This window comes from Haliotis cracherodii, unplaced genomic scaffold (assembly GCF_022045235.1).
Source record: "Haliotis cracherodii isolate W230 unplaced genomic scaffold, xgHalCrac1.p SCAF_11, whole genome shotgun sequence".
NCBI lineage: Eukaryota > Metazoa > Mollusca > Gastropoda > Lepetellida > Haliotidae > Haliotis > Haliotis cracherodii.
The window spans coordinates 8,868,394-8,883,922 of NW_027266266.1; the positions used below are offsets into that span (position 1 = coordinate 8,868,394).

The 15,529-nt window shown below is 39.5% G+C and overlaps 2 protein-coding genes across 2 annotated transcripts in view; both read left to right on the top strand.

The window, feature by feature from the left end:
- LOC139456069 (zinc finger protein 91-like) overlaps positions 1-15,529 on the top strand; it is an 89,578-nt gene that overhangs the window by 47,189 nt on the left and 26,860 nt on the right. The window contains exon 5 of the mRNA XM_071237574.1: positions 10,010-10,778. Coding sequence (XP_071093675.1) covers positions 10,010-10,778 — 769 coding nt within the window. The remainder of the gene's footprint in view (positions 1-10,009; positions 10,779-15,529) is intronic.
- Positions 6,374-7,219, top strand: LOC139456186 (zinc finger protein 235-like). The gene has a single exon (XM_071237742.1). It carries the CDS (start codon positions 6,374-6,376, stop codon positions 7,217-7,219), a length of 846 nt encoding a protein of 281 aa, XP_071093843.1.

Below are 15,529 nucleotides of genomic sequence, written 5' to 3' on the forward strand. Positions count from 1 at the left end.
CCAATCTATGTTAAGTGTGTTAATTATCGGCAACCATTTGGGGCCGTTTACTAATTGGACGACGATGTCAGTTGTGTTGAAACCATTTACTAAAATCGAACCAGACCTTCTGGTTTCCGTTGTCGTGGTTTTATTTTCATATTGACGTTTGTCAATTTCATCGTCAATTTAAACTTTGTCAGCCTTTTGTGATAAAGGCTATATCCAAGCCTGCGTGGGTACACTCTGAGGTTGTTTAACATATATAATATGCAATTTAATTGCCTGAAAAAAGAGCCAATTCTGGATTCTTTGAACTGAAATATATTCTGTGGCGTTGACTTTTTGAATGATCTGTTACTGATTCTTTCTGAATAAAATATTGAATCAATATGAATCGTTAGTAGCTCCCTTGTTGGTCACACTTCATAATGACACTTGTCGGTTAGAGTAACAAACGTGCATATGATCTTCTGATAGGTAGAATGATGGGCTACAGATAAGACAACTGTCTGGTTGGTCACAATGCAAAACGACACCTTGCCAGTCTGAATTGGTGTGTTGGTTGGTTTGTTGTTTAACACCACACTCAACAATATTCCATCTATATGGCGGCGGTCTGTAAATAATCGAGTCTGAACCAGACAAGCCAGTCATGGATATGATGAGCACTCATCCACGCAGTTGGGATCGATGACATGCATGAACCATGTCAGCGAGTCTGACCACCTGATCCCACCAGTCGCCTCTTACGACAAGCATGTGTTGCTGAAGACGCATTCCACCCCGGATCTTCATGGGTCGCTAGTCTGGGTGACAGACTTACTTAGTTTGGGTTTTAATGTGCGCTGTCTGACATGTGTATTTCGCGCACGGGCCCGCCAGGCCATTTAATAATGTGGTGGAGAAGGTCATTCAACCTGGAGGGGGTTTATGGTTGCTTCATCAATTTTGGCGGAATTTTTGTGTTTTGAAATATGCCATGCTAAAAAGGTGGGTGAACTAAAGGAGTTGTGGTTGTGTGTTTTTATGATTTGTGGTTTATATTTTATTGGTAGCTTGTTTGTTGTGTTTTGTTTGTTTGTTTTTTAAATGTGGTCTAGTAGGCCTGTTTGGGGTTAGATAATCTAGTTCTTAGTCTTTGCCTAGTTTAATAACATTGGTGGCCCTATTAGGTGTCTGAAGTATTAGTTTTAAACGGTGTTTGTGTTTTTGCTTTTGATAGCGGATAAGGGTTAAGAGTTTTTAGTGTTCTTTATATGGGGGCTGTTCCAAATTTAAACACTGAAACAATGTCATGTGCCTGCTGAGTGTGTTGAATGTGAGAAAGAATTTACAGCCAGGTAGCCGGAAGCCACACATAAGGATTGCGTCACTTCAGAAACCTATGATTATGGGTTCAAATCACGGTAGACATCAGATCCGGGCTAGAATAGGTCTTCAGAATCCATGCTTGCCGTAAAAGGCGACTATGCTTGTCGTAAGAGGCGACTGGTTTGTCAGGCTCGCTGACTTGTTTGATGCATGTCTTTGATCCAAACTGCGTGGACCGATGCTCACGATGTCAATCACTGGATTGTTTTGTTGAGACTCGATTACTTACAGACAGACGTCATAAAACTGGAATATTGCTGAGTGCGGCGTAAAACAACAAACCAACCAACCAACAAACATAATGTGTCAAAAAACCCATAACAGGACCACATTCGAATGTCCGAAGATCAACTGTGAAATGACCGAACAACATACACATCACCGGCAAAGACAATAGGGCGGTCGGGTAGCCTAGTGGTTAAAACGTTAGCTCATCACGTCGAAGACCCGGGTTCGATTCTCGCCATGGGTACAATGTGTGAAGCCCATTTCTTGTGTCCCCCGCCGTGATATTGCTGGAATATTGATAAAAGCGGTGCAAAATCAAACTCACTCATTCACTTGAATTTATTAATGGCAAATTTCCCCACTCCCAACTGTTTTTTTTAAGAATTAATAAGTGGAAGTGGGGTGGGGACTATTTTAAGTTTCTCTCACATTTATCACTAATTTTAATAGGATGCTGGAAATGAATATACACTGCCATCTTGACTGACTGTAGATAGTATTTGTGATCTCAACAATCACCGGGCGTGTCCATGTAGAGAGGATCTCATTCAGCATGCTGAGTATTAGTGCTGAGGAATACCATAGGTAGTAGTACTGGCACCATAAAACAAAACTGGTTCAACCAGCGATTTATACAACTTCGTAAAAACATCATATAACATTCCGCCAGCATAACTATACTTAGTGCGCAGAGCAGATACCGCTCTACTAGCGGACTTACAAAGCTCTTTCATGGTCTTGTGCATGTCTTAATATTCGTTTAAACACAATCCTAGATAACGGTAACGCTCTCATAAGAAATGGAGTATTGCCACATGAAAACTGATAACAGGATCTAACGAAAGATTTCTTCCGAAAATGGACAATTTGTGTTGCCATCATAAATGCTAATCCGCCATTTTAAACACCAAGTAATTACAATATCTAACATATTTTGGAGATATGCTTCCCAATATCATCAGCGTATAACAAAATGGATAACATTTCGTTATCCAATGGTACATCCCATTTGAGATTCGTTGTCTCCATGGCTAGATCATTTCTATATATAGAATAGAGTTGGTGACAATTTGCAACCTTGCTTAACACCCTTGGAAACATTAAAAGAATCTGTTATATAGTCATCAACGCGTACTGCACATCTCACATCTTGATATAGGGCTTGAACAGCTTTCAACATCTTCCCTTGTACTCCAACAGACATAAGTTTAAACCATTGACAATTGCGGTCAGCAGTGTCAAATGCTTTCTTCAAGTCTATAAAACACACATAGGTTGATAGTCCAGCAGATTTCTTATTATTTATCACATTATATAAAGTATACAAATTGTCGATACAGTTTCTGTCAGAACGGAAACCATTTTGTTCCTGAGACAATATACTGTTCTTCTCAAGCCAGTTCCTGATTCTTTTTTCAAAACGCCTGTATATATTTTACATGGTAAAGACACAAAATTAATACCTCCATCCGACAGAGGATCAGTCGGGACACTTTTATCTTTTGGTATGGGGCTAATAAGTCCTTGGTTCCACTGTGTAGGTGACACAGAATAATCAAAGCAGTAACTGACTAATTCATGCAATACTTTTATGCAGTGAGAGGTCTGTAAAACTTCAACTGGAACACCATCCAGATGGACAGCTTTGCCTTTTTTGGTGTGTTAAACCTCTCGTTCGACTTCCTTGTATGGGATGGGCATGTTGAGCTCGAGCGTTTCCATCTGCACGTGCTCTGTACCGTTACGTACACGTTCACAAACTTTATAATAGTGGTCTTCATCAAACGAGCTATTATCACTGCCGTTATAAAGCGTGTTGTATGAGTCCCTCCAGTGTTCATAGGTAACATTTTACTGTTTCTGTGTTGGTTAGAATACGTGTATATTCGTGACAGCTTAAAGCTGGTGACTTTAAGTGAACTTTAGAAGTGATGATGAATATTATTATTGTTTATCAATTTGTTAATGGAACTGTGATATAAAGTATATGTTGGCTGTTGTTTAGATCACTTTTATTCAGTGTGGGAAAATGTCCTATATACCAAGAAGTGGTCATAACATTGACACTGGACAATGAGCTATTTGTTTATCAATGTTTATGTTTGAGAGAGCATCTATCGATGTTAACTATGTTATGATGAACATCAGGTGAATGAATGCTTGGATTCAGAGAACATGTATACATGTAAAAAGCAAGAGTAATGGACAAATGGAACACAGAGGGTTAATTATCATTGAATGGTAACCAGCAATGGACAAATAGAAGTCAGTTGCGTGGCGCAGACCAATAAGTGCAAGCATTATCAGATATGTTACCATTTATGACTTTCCACAAATGAAGAAAAAACATTTTCCACTATTAGGTGAAAAGACGATTATGAGGTAGTAAAAACCACAAAGAAAAGGGCCATAACTCCTCGACGCTTAGAAGTAATCCATTGTAACTGAGTTCACTTGGTGAGAATTTGCCGTGGATAGTATATTGTCTAAGTGTTTTGTTCATGAAGAACCAAACTGTTCTAGCACAAATATCAACATTGAAGTCGTGGTTGTTTAGTATTATTTTAGTGCAAATATTAATAATTCATATCCAAATAAAATAAATATAATATTCAAGAGTTCACACATGCATCTTTGCAGTCAATCTTTGGATGTCTCACAAAAAACAACTCACATCAGTTGTAAAAACATGTCGCCAGGCCTAATTTAGTAGATGCATGCCTGTTTACGTGACAGTCCTTACCAGACAAACAAGACGCCGACCAATAACGATAATCCCCCCTCAACGTGCCAGCCTCTGTTTTCAATAACCATAATCCGCTAGATAACCTGTATTGTATCAACCAGGAACTAAAGGTGATAATACATGTAATTTATGTCTTCGAAAAATAACCAATCAGCGATTGCTATGCGTCCTTCCACTATATAAGTAGGTGCAGTTCGAGTGCCAAGTGCCGTGTGCGACATACGTTTGCAGTCGGAAAGCGCACGTTAAATCTCCAATATCAGTAAGTAAGTAAGTGCCAAGTCACACTGCATCGGCATACATGTTGGAACGCTAGTAACTCTGATATCATCATTCATTGATTCTATCTGAAGGTAAGACATTTTCATGTGTTCTTTCAAGTTGATTCTCTTTGTTTATATTGTATACTTTCAACTACGTGCGTAGGTTCATTGTGAAGTTAAATTGTTCAAAGTATTTTGAATATTCTAAAACGTTTAATGAGTGTTATCAAATTGATGCGCACTGTTCCAAATATATGTGTCACCTAAGTATGTTGTGTAAATCTTCGGTCACCAAAATAGAAGTACAGTCATTCCTAATCAATATTTGGTAACGGTTTGATAAATGAGAAAAATAGTAACAACAACGTTTTGTAAGTAAAATATTTTATGCCATGAATGAGCATTGGACTTAATTTGGGCATCGGTAATGCTGGACTTCATTAACAGTCAACTCTTTTCGTCTAGGAGGTATACATGTAACTTGTTAAATGGAAACTCTCATTTACGAGCTCAACATAAAATAGGTCATGGGAATGTATTAATAGAACGACGGTGAATCGGTTGACTTTATTACCGTAATGATCTAAAATGACGTCCATCATTTCAAACCAACAGTAGCATTGAGAATCACGTGTATTGACTGGGAGACTGGTTAATTTCAATGATTGTATTTCCCATCAGATAAATGACAACTTAAATAGATAAACAATGAAGATACTTAAAAGACTATTTCAAAATAAACAAATATATATTTAATGTTGGACATTTGTCCATTATTACCTTGTCATTTCTCAACCTTTCGTGTCAGAAGTATACAATAAAAGATGCGCAAAAAGGCTTTTACATGGAATTATCAGGGCAAGTGTACATGCATAAGGTTCCTCTAAGGGGATACAGGACACTGTTTATAATATTTTGTAAAGTCGGACAGAAATAAAGAAATAAATTAAATACTTCAAGTATTAAATATATAGGTATGAAGCAATTGTTTATATTCTGAACGAGAGTACTTCGTGAATCGTTTGTCACTAACACACACCTAGTAAATCGTGAGACGTCAATGTTCTGTGAGTCAAAAGAACGAAAACAATTCCAGGACCAAGACAATGTCTCCTACAAATGCAGATTTTATTAGAAATAGCTGTAATGCAACGGGATCTATGAACCACGTGACAGCAAAATAGACTGGTTCCCCTGGTGATGTTGAGGCGAAGGACAGGGTACTAGTTTGTTACAAAATAGAGACCCAGAGGCGACAGTTTTTGATGGCGCAAATTTCGCTGATTATGGCTTTTTCCCCCAGTATGCTGTGTGTAGCGGAAATATGGAACGCCCAGTATAAGAACTGGAAAACATTCACTTTTTTATCGGTAATAGTGGTGGAATGGTAGGGTCCATCTCATTCGCTCTGATATCTGGCCTCTGGATTTTGCATTATTGTATTCTCTAGCGTTGGTGATTTATATTTGCAACACAGCCATGTCTATTCTCCTTTGACATCATGATGCCTATGCCCTTAAGTATTACAGCAGTCCTGGTACGGTAGCTAAATACATTTCAGGGAGAGATTATAGAAAAGTTTAATATAACAAATGACACCATTGACATATTAAAAGATATAATAGATGTGTTGAATGTGGAAACACATTTACAGTATCAGGTAGTTTATCATGATACGTGTTGTGTCATATAGCGTTAGGAAAATTGTAGGAAAATTAATGCATTCATTTGATGAAGGAAAGTGATAACTGTTTTCAGTGAACACGATAACACGAAGTTAATAATGGAAGCACAAAGCGAACCACAGAATACTGGTTCTGTTACTGGAACACGTGTGATCACCGTCCGTGAGAGTGCATTGCTGGAAACAGGTCGTCTCAAGAAACACTGTGTTGCTGACACGCTGGAAACAGGTGATCTCCAGACACACACAGATCGTGGTGGTCCTTCAAAGCGATCACAGTGTGGAAAGTGTGGGGCAACATTTATTAAATCAGGTGCCATGGAAAGACACATGCTTTGTCACAATAAAGTCAAGCTTCACAAGTGTGATGAATGTGGGAAAGGATTTACTCAATCATGCAGCCTGAAGTCACACATGAGGGTTCACAGTGGAATCAAGCCGTATCAGTGTGTTGAATGTGGGAAAACATTTAAACGATCAAGCGATTTGCGGAAACACATGAGGATTCACACTGGAATCAAGCCTTTTGAGTGCAATGTATGTGGGAAAACATTTACAGTATCATGTACTCTACAGACACACATGAGGATTCACACTGGGATGAAGCCATATCAGTGTGGTGAATGTGGGAAAACATTTACACATTCATGCAGCCTGAAGTCACACATGGGTAGTCACAGTGAAATCAAGCCTTATCAGTGCAATGTGTGTGAAAAAACATTTTCACTATCACGTTTTCTGCAGAAACACATGCGAATTCACAGTGGAATCAAACCTTATCAGTGCAATGTATGTGAGAAAACATTTAGACGATCAGATACCCTGCAGAGACACATGCGAATTCACACTGGAATCAAGCCATATCAGTGTGTTGAATGTGGGAAAGGATTTACACAATCATTTCACCTGAAGTCACACATGAGGATTCACAGTGAAATCAGTTAATTGAATTGTGTGGATTGTAATCTCATTAACTGTGCATAACAACTGAGAAATGATAAATCGGTTACAGGCCGGCAAAGCCACATTTCGAAAATAGATAGCCCAAATTGATGTGGCTCTCGCGGCAATGGTTATGGTTGCGTGATTGTATAATGTGGCTCTCGCGGCTATGCTGTCAAAACATGCTTTGTGATTCTAACAGGTTACCGTATATAACAAAACAAGGCTTGTTTTCTCATTTATTATTCAACAAGGATAACATATTCATCAAAACTTTACATTGATGAATATGAATAGCATATGAATATCATAATGGATTTAATGTCATTACTGCATTACTGCAATACATGCATCGATTGCCTTGTACTTCTTTCTTCGTGAATGTTCTCACCGCTGGTGAGAGAGTCTCAGGACTGCAACCTCTTTGAGTGACTGCTCTCGCTGAAATAGCTTCACTACCTCGTAGATGTTCGGGTACTTCTTGGCAAGTTTCTTTATCTTGTTGTGCCACCCTTCCAAGGGATTGTTGGTACGGTGGCCTTGGTTTTCGAAATGGTTCCAAATCTCTGGCATGAAGGCCCCTCCTTGAACCCAACTGGTTGTCACGTAGTCCATGAAGGCAGTCACTTTAGGGCCAGAAGGAGAGTCAGCAATGGCATCAAGCCACACATCATCCACTTTGTCACGAGGTACTAGAGGGAGGGCATCAGCTCTTCTCACCAGCTTCTTCACCTCCTCATCTTCCTTATAGTCCATCACCAGACCTTCTTTCTGCACCCTCCTCCAGATACATTGGGTGAAGTGAAAGAAACACCCTCTAACTAATGTCCCAGGAAATACATCAGTCACGGCATTGTGAGCTGCACGTTCCAAGTCCAACTGAATTGTAAGTGGTGCAAACTCTAGACCTCCTCTACTAGCAAAATCGCATAGGTACTGAAACATGTTGACATAACACTCTTTTGTTCGATTGGACAACAAACAGTAAACTAATGGAAACATATGGCCAAATACCTCAGCATGTAAACAATAAATCTGATCAAACAACTTGGGACAGGCATAAAATATACCATCTCGAAATACAATGTCTGCAGTACACAAATGTTCAATGTTCTTTTCTGTAGTGAAGATGAGGATGTCGTCACTAACACGGTGTAGGAACTGGTCGCCTCCCTCAGTCTGGGAGTATTAAATTAGGAGTATAATTAAAATGTGGGACACTCATATACAGGTATCGGTAATCGGATTAATTAATTACCCGGTAGAATAGGTGAAATGCACTCAGCTGAAAATGTGGCTCTACCGGCAATAGCCATTTCTGAAATGTGGCTCTCCCGGCTAGACACCGATAAATCAACCGTGTTATCTGGTAATCCTTTCATCCAGGCATGGGCTATTGACACCTAGAGATTGGTGTATTCCATCTGCTCTACATAACTACGGATATGGTGGGGTCAAGATTGGATTTTAAAATATATATCTTCAAGAAGGTGGGTAACTTTGACTTTTTTGCTAATCCATCATCAAGCCACGCACTATTTGTATTCAAAATCTTTCATCTTCACAACATGGGAAAAAGTTTTGAAAGTACAGCAATCTATGTTAAGTGTGTTATTTATCGGCAAGCATTTGGGGCCTTTAACCTTTACGACGATGATGTCAGTTGTAGAAACCATTTACTAAAATCGAACCAGATCTTCTGGTATTCCGTTTTCGTGGTTTAGTTTTCATATTGACGTTTGTCAATTTCATTGTCAATTCAGGAGATTTAAACGTTACATTTGTCAGCCTTTTGTGATAAGTGAAAAGTTTGCCTGATCCTTTGAACATTGACTCGTTCCTGCTTTTGGAAAGGTGTGAGCAGCCTGGGAATCCTTATGCATGTTCAAATTGTGATGGATGATATTTTCCACAGACCCTTCACTGATCTTAACATCTTGTGCTAACTGACGAACTAAGCGTCGGTCTGCCAAAATGGCGGTCTCCACTTGATGGATAGTGTCCTCATCAATGGCTGAATGGGGGCGACCAGGAATGGCAGCTGTTTCCACAGATCACACTTGATTTTCTGATAGGTAGAATGATGGGCTACAGACTAGACAACTGTCTGGTTGGTCACACTGCAAAACGACACCTTGCCAGTCTGGATTGGTGGGTTGGTTGGTTTGTTGTTTAACACCACACTCAGCAATATTCCAGCTATATGGCGGCGGTCTGTAAATAATCAAGTCTGAACCAGACAATCCAGTCATGGATATGATGAGCACTGATCCACGCAGTTGGGATCGATGACATGCATGAACCAAGTCAGCGAGCCTGACCACCTGATCCCACCAGTCGCCTCTTACGACAAGCATGTGTTGCTGAAGACGCATTCCACCCCGGATCTTCATGGGACGGTAGTCTGGGTGACAGACATACTTAGTTTGGGTATTAACGTGCGCTGTCTGACATGTGTATTTCGCGCACGGGCCCGCTAGGCCATTTAATAATGTGGAGAAGTTCAGGCAACCTACAGTGAACACGATAACACGAAGTTAATAATGGAAGCACAAAGCCAACCACAGAATACTGCCTCTGTTACTGGAACACGTGTGATCACCGTCTGTGAGAGTGAATTGCTGGAAACAGGTCGTCTCAAGAAACACTGTGTTGCTGACACGCAGGAAACAGGTGATCTCCAGCAACACACAGATCGTGGAGGTCCTTTAAAGCGATCACAGTGTGGAAAGTGTGGGGTAACATTTATTAAATCTGGTGCCATGAAAAGGCACATGCTTTGTCACAGTGAAGTCAAGCTTCACAAGTGTGATGAATGTGGGAAAGGATTTCCTCAATCATGCAGCCTGCAGAGACACATGCGAATTCACAGTGGAATCAAGCCTGATCCGTGTGTTGAATGTGGGAAACGATTTAAACATTCACATCAACTGCAGTCACACATGAGGGTTCACAGTGGAATCAAGCCGTATCAGTGTGTTGAATGTGGGAAAGGATTTACACAGTCAGGTAACCTGCAGTCACACATGAGGATTCACAGTGGAATCAAACCGTATCAGTGTGTTGAATGTGGGAAACGATTTAAACATTCACATCAGCTGCAGTCACACATGAGGGTTCACAGTGGAATCAAGCCGTATCAGTGTGTTGAATGTGGGAAAGGATTTACACAATCATGTAACCTGCAGTCACACATGAGGATTCACAGTGGAATCAAGCCGTATCAGTGCATTGTGTGTGAAAAAACATTTTCACTATCAGATGACCTGCAGAGACACATGCGAGTTCACACTGGAACCAAGCCGTATCAGTGTGTTGAATGTGGGAAAGGATTTACACATTCAGGTAGCCTGCAGTCACACATGAGTGTTCACAGTGGAATCAAGCCGTATCAGTGTGTTGAATGTGGGAAACGATTTACACAGGCAGGTAGCCTGAAGTCACACATGAGGATTCACAGTGGAATCAAGCCGTATCAGTGTGTTGAATGTGGGAAAGGATTTACACAGGCAGGTAACATGCAGAGACACATGAGGGTTCACAGTGGAATCAAGCAGTATCGGTATATTGAATTGTGTGGATTGTAATCTCATAAGTGAATGAGTGTGCATAACAACTGATAAATGATAAATCAACCGACGTGTTATCGGATAATCCTTTAATCAATGCATGGGCTACTGACACCTAGAGATTGGTGTTTTCCATCTGCTCTACATAACTACAGATATAGTGGGATCAAGATTAGACTTTCTCCATTTATATACAAATCATTATCATTTGAAAATAAATATCAAGAAGGTGGGTAGCTCAGATGTTTATGCTCATCCATCATCAAGAAACATATTATTATTATTCAAAAACTTTCATGGTCACAACATGGGAAAACGTTTTGAAAACGGCAAGCATTTGGGGCCTTTAACCTTTACTAATTGGACGACATGTTAGTTGTAGAAACCATTTACTAAAATCGAACCAGACCTTCTGGTATTCCGTTTTCGTGGTTTAGTTTTCATATTGACGTTTGTCAATTTCATTGTCAATTCAGGAGATTTAAACTTTACATTTGTCAGCCTTTTGTGATAAAGGCTACATTCAAGCCTGCGTGGGTACACTCTTAAGGTGTTTAACATATATGATATGCAATTTAATTGCCTGATTCTGAGGGCCAATTCTGGATTCTATGAACTGAAATATATTCTGTGGCGTTGACTTTTTGAATGATCTGTTACTGATTCTTTCTGAATAAAATCAACAACATCAATTCCCTTGTTGGTCACACTTCATAATGACACTTGTCGGTTAGAGTAACAAACGTGCATAGGATCTTCTGATAGGTAGAATGATGGGCTACAGACTAGACAACTGTCTGCAAAAACGACACCTTGCCAGTCTGGATTGGTGGATTGGTGGGTTGGTTGGTTTGTTGTTTAACACCACACTCAGCAATATTCCAGCGATATGGTCTGTAAATAATCGAGTCTGAACCAGACAATCCATTCATGAATTGCCAGTCTGGGTGACAGACTTACTTACTTTGTTACCCGGTTTTAGTTCAAACCTTATCACTGTCACTACATCAGTGTAATGAATGGACCCGTGGAGATCTGGGGTAGAATAGGTCTTCAGCAACCCATGCTTGCTGTAAAAGGCGATCATCATGGACGTGACAATCATGGACGTAGACAATGATGCCTGAAATAACGAAACCTCAGATGACATACACACAGGTGTATGATTCTACCATCCAGCATGGGTGACAAGAATGTGTGATTGTGATATAGCATTTATCATTTATTAAATTAGTTGCCACTTCTGGTTTTTAGTACATGAACTTTACTTTATTCTGTGGCGAAGACGTTTTGAATTTCATGTTACTGATCATTCCTGAATAAAACATTGTTTAAATCAATATGAAAGGACTTTTGAGAATACCAAATATATTTATTCTCTTAAAAACCGAAAACTAACACATTTAGTTTGTTGGATTCCGTCGAGGCACACGGCGATCCAAAACATCCTATACATGCTCAATCGGAGAGAAATCTGTCCTGAACCTGTCTTTTGTTATCTTGTTGTAAAAGTCACCCACGATGATGTGATGTTGCACGATCTCGTCTCCATGTGGGCTTTTGATAGCATATATTGTCTAGCCTGTAGCCCATCAATCTACCTGTCTCGTTGGCCCCACTTCAAAATGACACATTGCCAGTCCGAGTAACGGACGTGCATGCGGTCTTCTGATAAGTTTAATGATGTGTTTGATGCAATCATTGAAACGTCCATAGTGAGTGTGTTTGATTTTAAGCCTCTTTAAGCAATATTCGAGAAATATCACGGCGGGGTACACTATAAATGGGCTTCACACATTGTACCCATGTCGGGAATCGAACCCGGGTCTTGGACGTGATGAGCGAACACTTTAAACCACAAGACATTCCCATAGCAAGTGAGCAATGGATTCAAGTTGATTGCAAGATGGACAAACCTTGTCAAAGTGCTTTTTGTGACTTGGTCTGAGGCGTGAGATGGCAATTTCTACTCTCCTTTCATTTGAGTATGAGATGGCTTTTGGTGGATCTTGGCTGAATTTTGTGTAGCCGTCTGCCAATCTTACGTTTGTCCCACTTGGCTTGCCATCTTTGGGCTATGGAGGCTTTGATCTTGCTTTTATCTCTATTGTCTCCACATTGTAGAGAGCCAGCTTCGCCAGTGTGTCTGCTTTTTCATTATTTTCATGAATGTCTATGTGAGAGATATTCGTATAAGTGTCATACTACATACCACAAAGTACACCAAGAATTTGGGGTGGGGGGATGCGGTCGGATAGCCTTGTGGTTAAAGCATTACCTCGTCACGTCGAAGACCCGGGTTCGATTCCCGACATGGATACAATGTGTGAAGCCCATTTCTTGTGTCCCCCGCCGAGATATTGCTGGAATATTGATAAAAGCGGTGTAAAATCAAACTCACCCACTCACTCACTCACTTGAATTTAGTAACGGTACATTTCCCCACCCCCAAACAGTTCTTGTTTTTTTAAGAATTAATAAGTGGAAGTGGGGCGGGGACTATTTTAAGTTTCTCTCACATTTACCACTAATTTTAATAGGATGCTGGAAATGAATATACACTGCCATCTTGACTGACTGTAGATAGTCTTTGTGATCTCAACAATCACCGAGCGTGTCCATGTAGAGAGGATCTCATTTAGGTTTGTGATTTTGACACTTGCTCTCTAAGCATGTTGAGTATTAGTGCTGAGGAATTCCATAGGTAGTAGTTGTAAAATGTTTATTAAAGTGTCATATAATGTGAGAGCTGGGAAATTAAGCTACGAAATCAGAAGACTCACAGGAAACAATAACAAACTCCTCGATTCAACAACGAAAGAAAAAGAAAGGATAGGTAGAGAGAGAGTTAATTTAATAATCAAGGCGACGACTGTCGTCTCTTAAACATTTTAAAAAGCATTGCGGCAAGCAATTTTTGTTTAACGTTTGAATTCATTGAGTAAATAAAAAATTCTTCTTTTCGCATATCACATTATAATCTCGGTTGTTTTCTTCAGCTGCACAGTATAAATCATGCTGTAAATCTTCATAAATACTGCATTGTAGTAATAAATGACATTCATCTTCCACCAAATCACAATTGCAATATTTACATAACCTCACTGATAGTGGTATAGGAGGCTTGGAATATCTGCATGTCTCAACAAACAAAGGAAAAGCTTCACATCTAAACTTGGCTAAAATACGGAGGTGGTCTCTATACAAAATATTTTAACATAGAAATCAAGAGAAGGTCAACACTTATATTTTCTTTAGGTATGTAACTTATTTCCTTTCACATTACCCGTATCATTCCAAAGCGAAGTGTGCCAATTAACTGTGTCATTTCAAAATAAAACGTTTTTGATTTCTGATTTCCAGTAAGTGAGTACAATTATACTGGTTCAAAAGGTTCATAATTTTACCATCCCAAGATGTGGTAAAACATCTAGACCATCGGTGAATAATATTAAGCAGGCACTCTTGCTGCATAGATTTAAGTCTGAAAAGATATCTGAAACATTCTATTTTCTGAGTAACCAAAACTGAGCACCAGCCCATATTCCCTCGACTTGCAAGAACAGGAGCATATTTATTTAAACCAAGAAACATCCTGGCAGCCTTAAGTTATTTTGCACAACCTCAACTTCTTTAACACTATGTAAGCCCTATATAGAGGCACCATAAAACAAAACTGGTTCAAGCAGCGATATTTAACTTCGTAAAAACATCATATGACATTCCACCAGCATAAATATACTTAGTGTGCAGAGCAGATAACACTCTACGAGCAGACTTACAAAGCTCTTTCCCGGTCTTGTGCATGTCTAAATATTCGTTTAAACACAATCCTAGATAACGGTAAGCGGTCTCATAAGAAATGGAGTATTGCCACACGAAAACTGATAACAAGATCTAACGAAAGATTTCTTCCGAAAATGGACAATTTGTGTTGCCATCATAAATGCTAATCCGCCATTTTAAACACCAAGTAATTACAATATCTAACATATTTTGGAGATATGCTTCCCAATATCATCAGTGTATAACAAAATGGATAACATTTCGTTATCCAATGGTACATCCCATGTGAGATTCATTATCTCCGTGGCTAGATCATTTCTATATATAGAAAATAGAGTTGGTGACAATTTGCAACCTTGCTTAACACCCTTGAAACATTAAAAGAATCTGTTATATAGTCATTAACGCGTACTTCACATCTCACATCTTGATATAGGGCTTGAACAGCTTTCAATATCTTCCCTTGTACTCCAACAGACTCCAACAGACATAAGTTTAAACCATAGTCAAGCAGATTTCCTATTATTTATCACATTATATAAAGTATACAAATTGTCGATACAGTTTCTGTCAGAACGGAAACCATTTTGTTCCTGAGACAATATACTGTTCTTCTCAAGCCAGTTCCTGATTCTCTTTTCAAAACGCCTGCATATATTTTACATGGTATAGACACAAAATTGATACCTCTATACGACAGAGGATCAGTCGGGACACTTTTATCTTTTGGTATGGGGCTAATAAGTCCTTGGTTCCACTGTGTAGGTGACACAGAATAATCAAAGCAGTAACTGACTAAGTTATGCAATACTTTTATGCAGTGAGAGGTCTGTAAAACTTCAACTGGAACACCATCCAGATAGACAGCTTTGCCTTTTTTGGTGTGTTAAACCTCTCGTTCGACTTCCTTGTATGGGATGGGCATGTTGAGCTCGAGCGTATCCATCTGCACGTGCTC

Coding starts and splice junctions, on each gene's coding strand:
- LOC139456186 (XM_071237742.1), top strand. CDS start 6,374: ATGGAAGCACAAAGCGAACCACAGAATACTGGTTCTGTTACTGGAACA.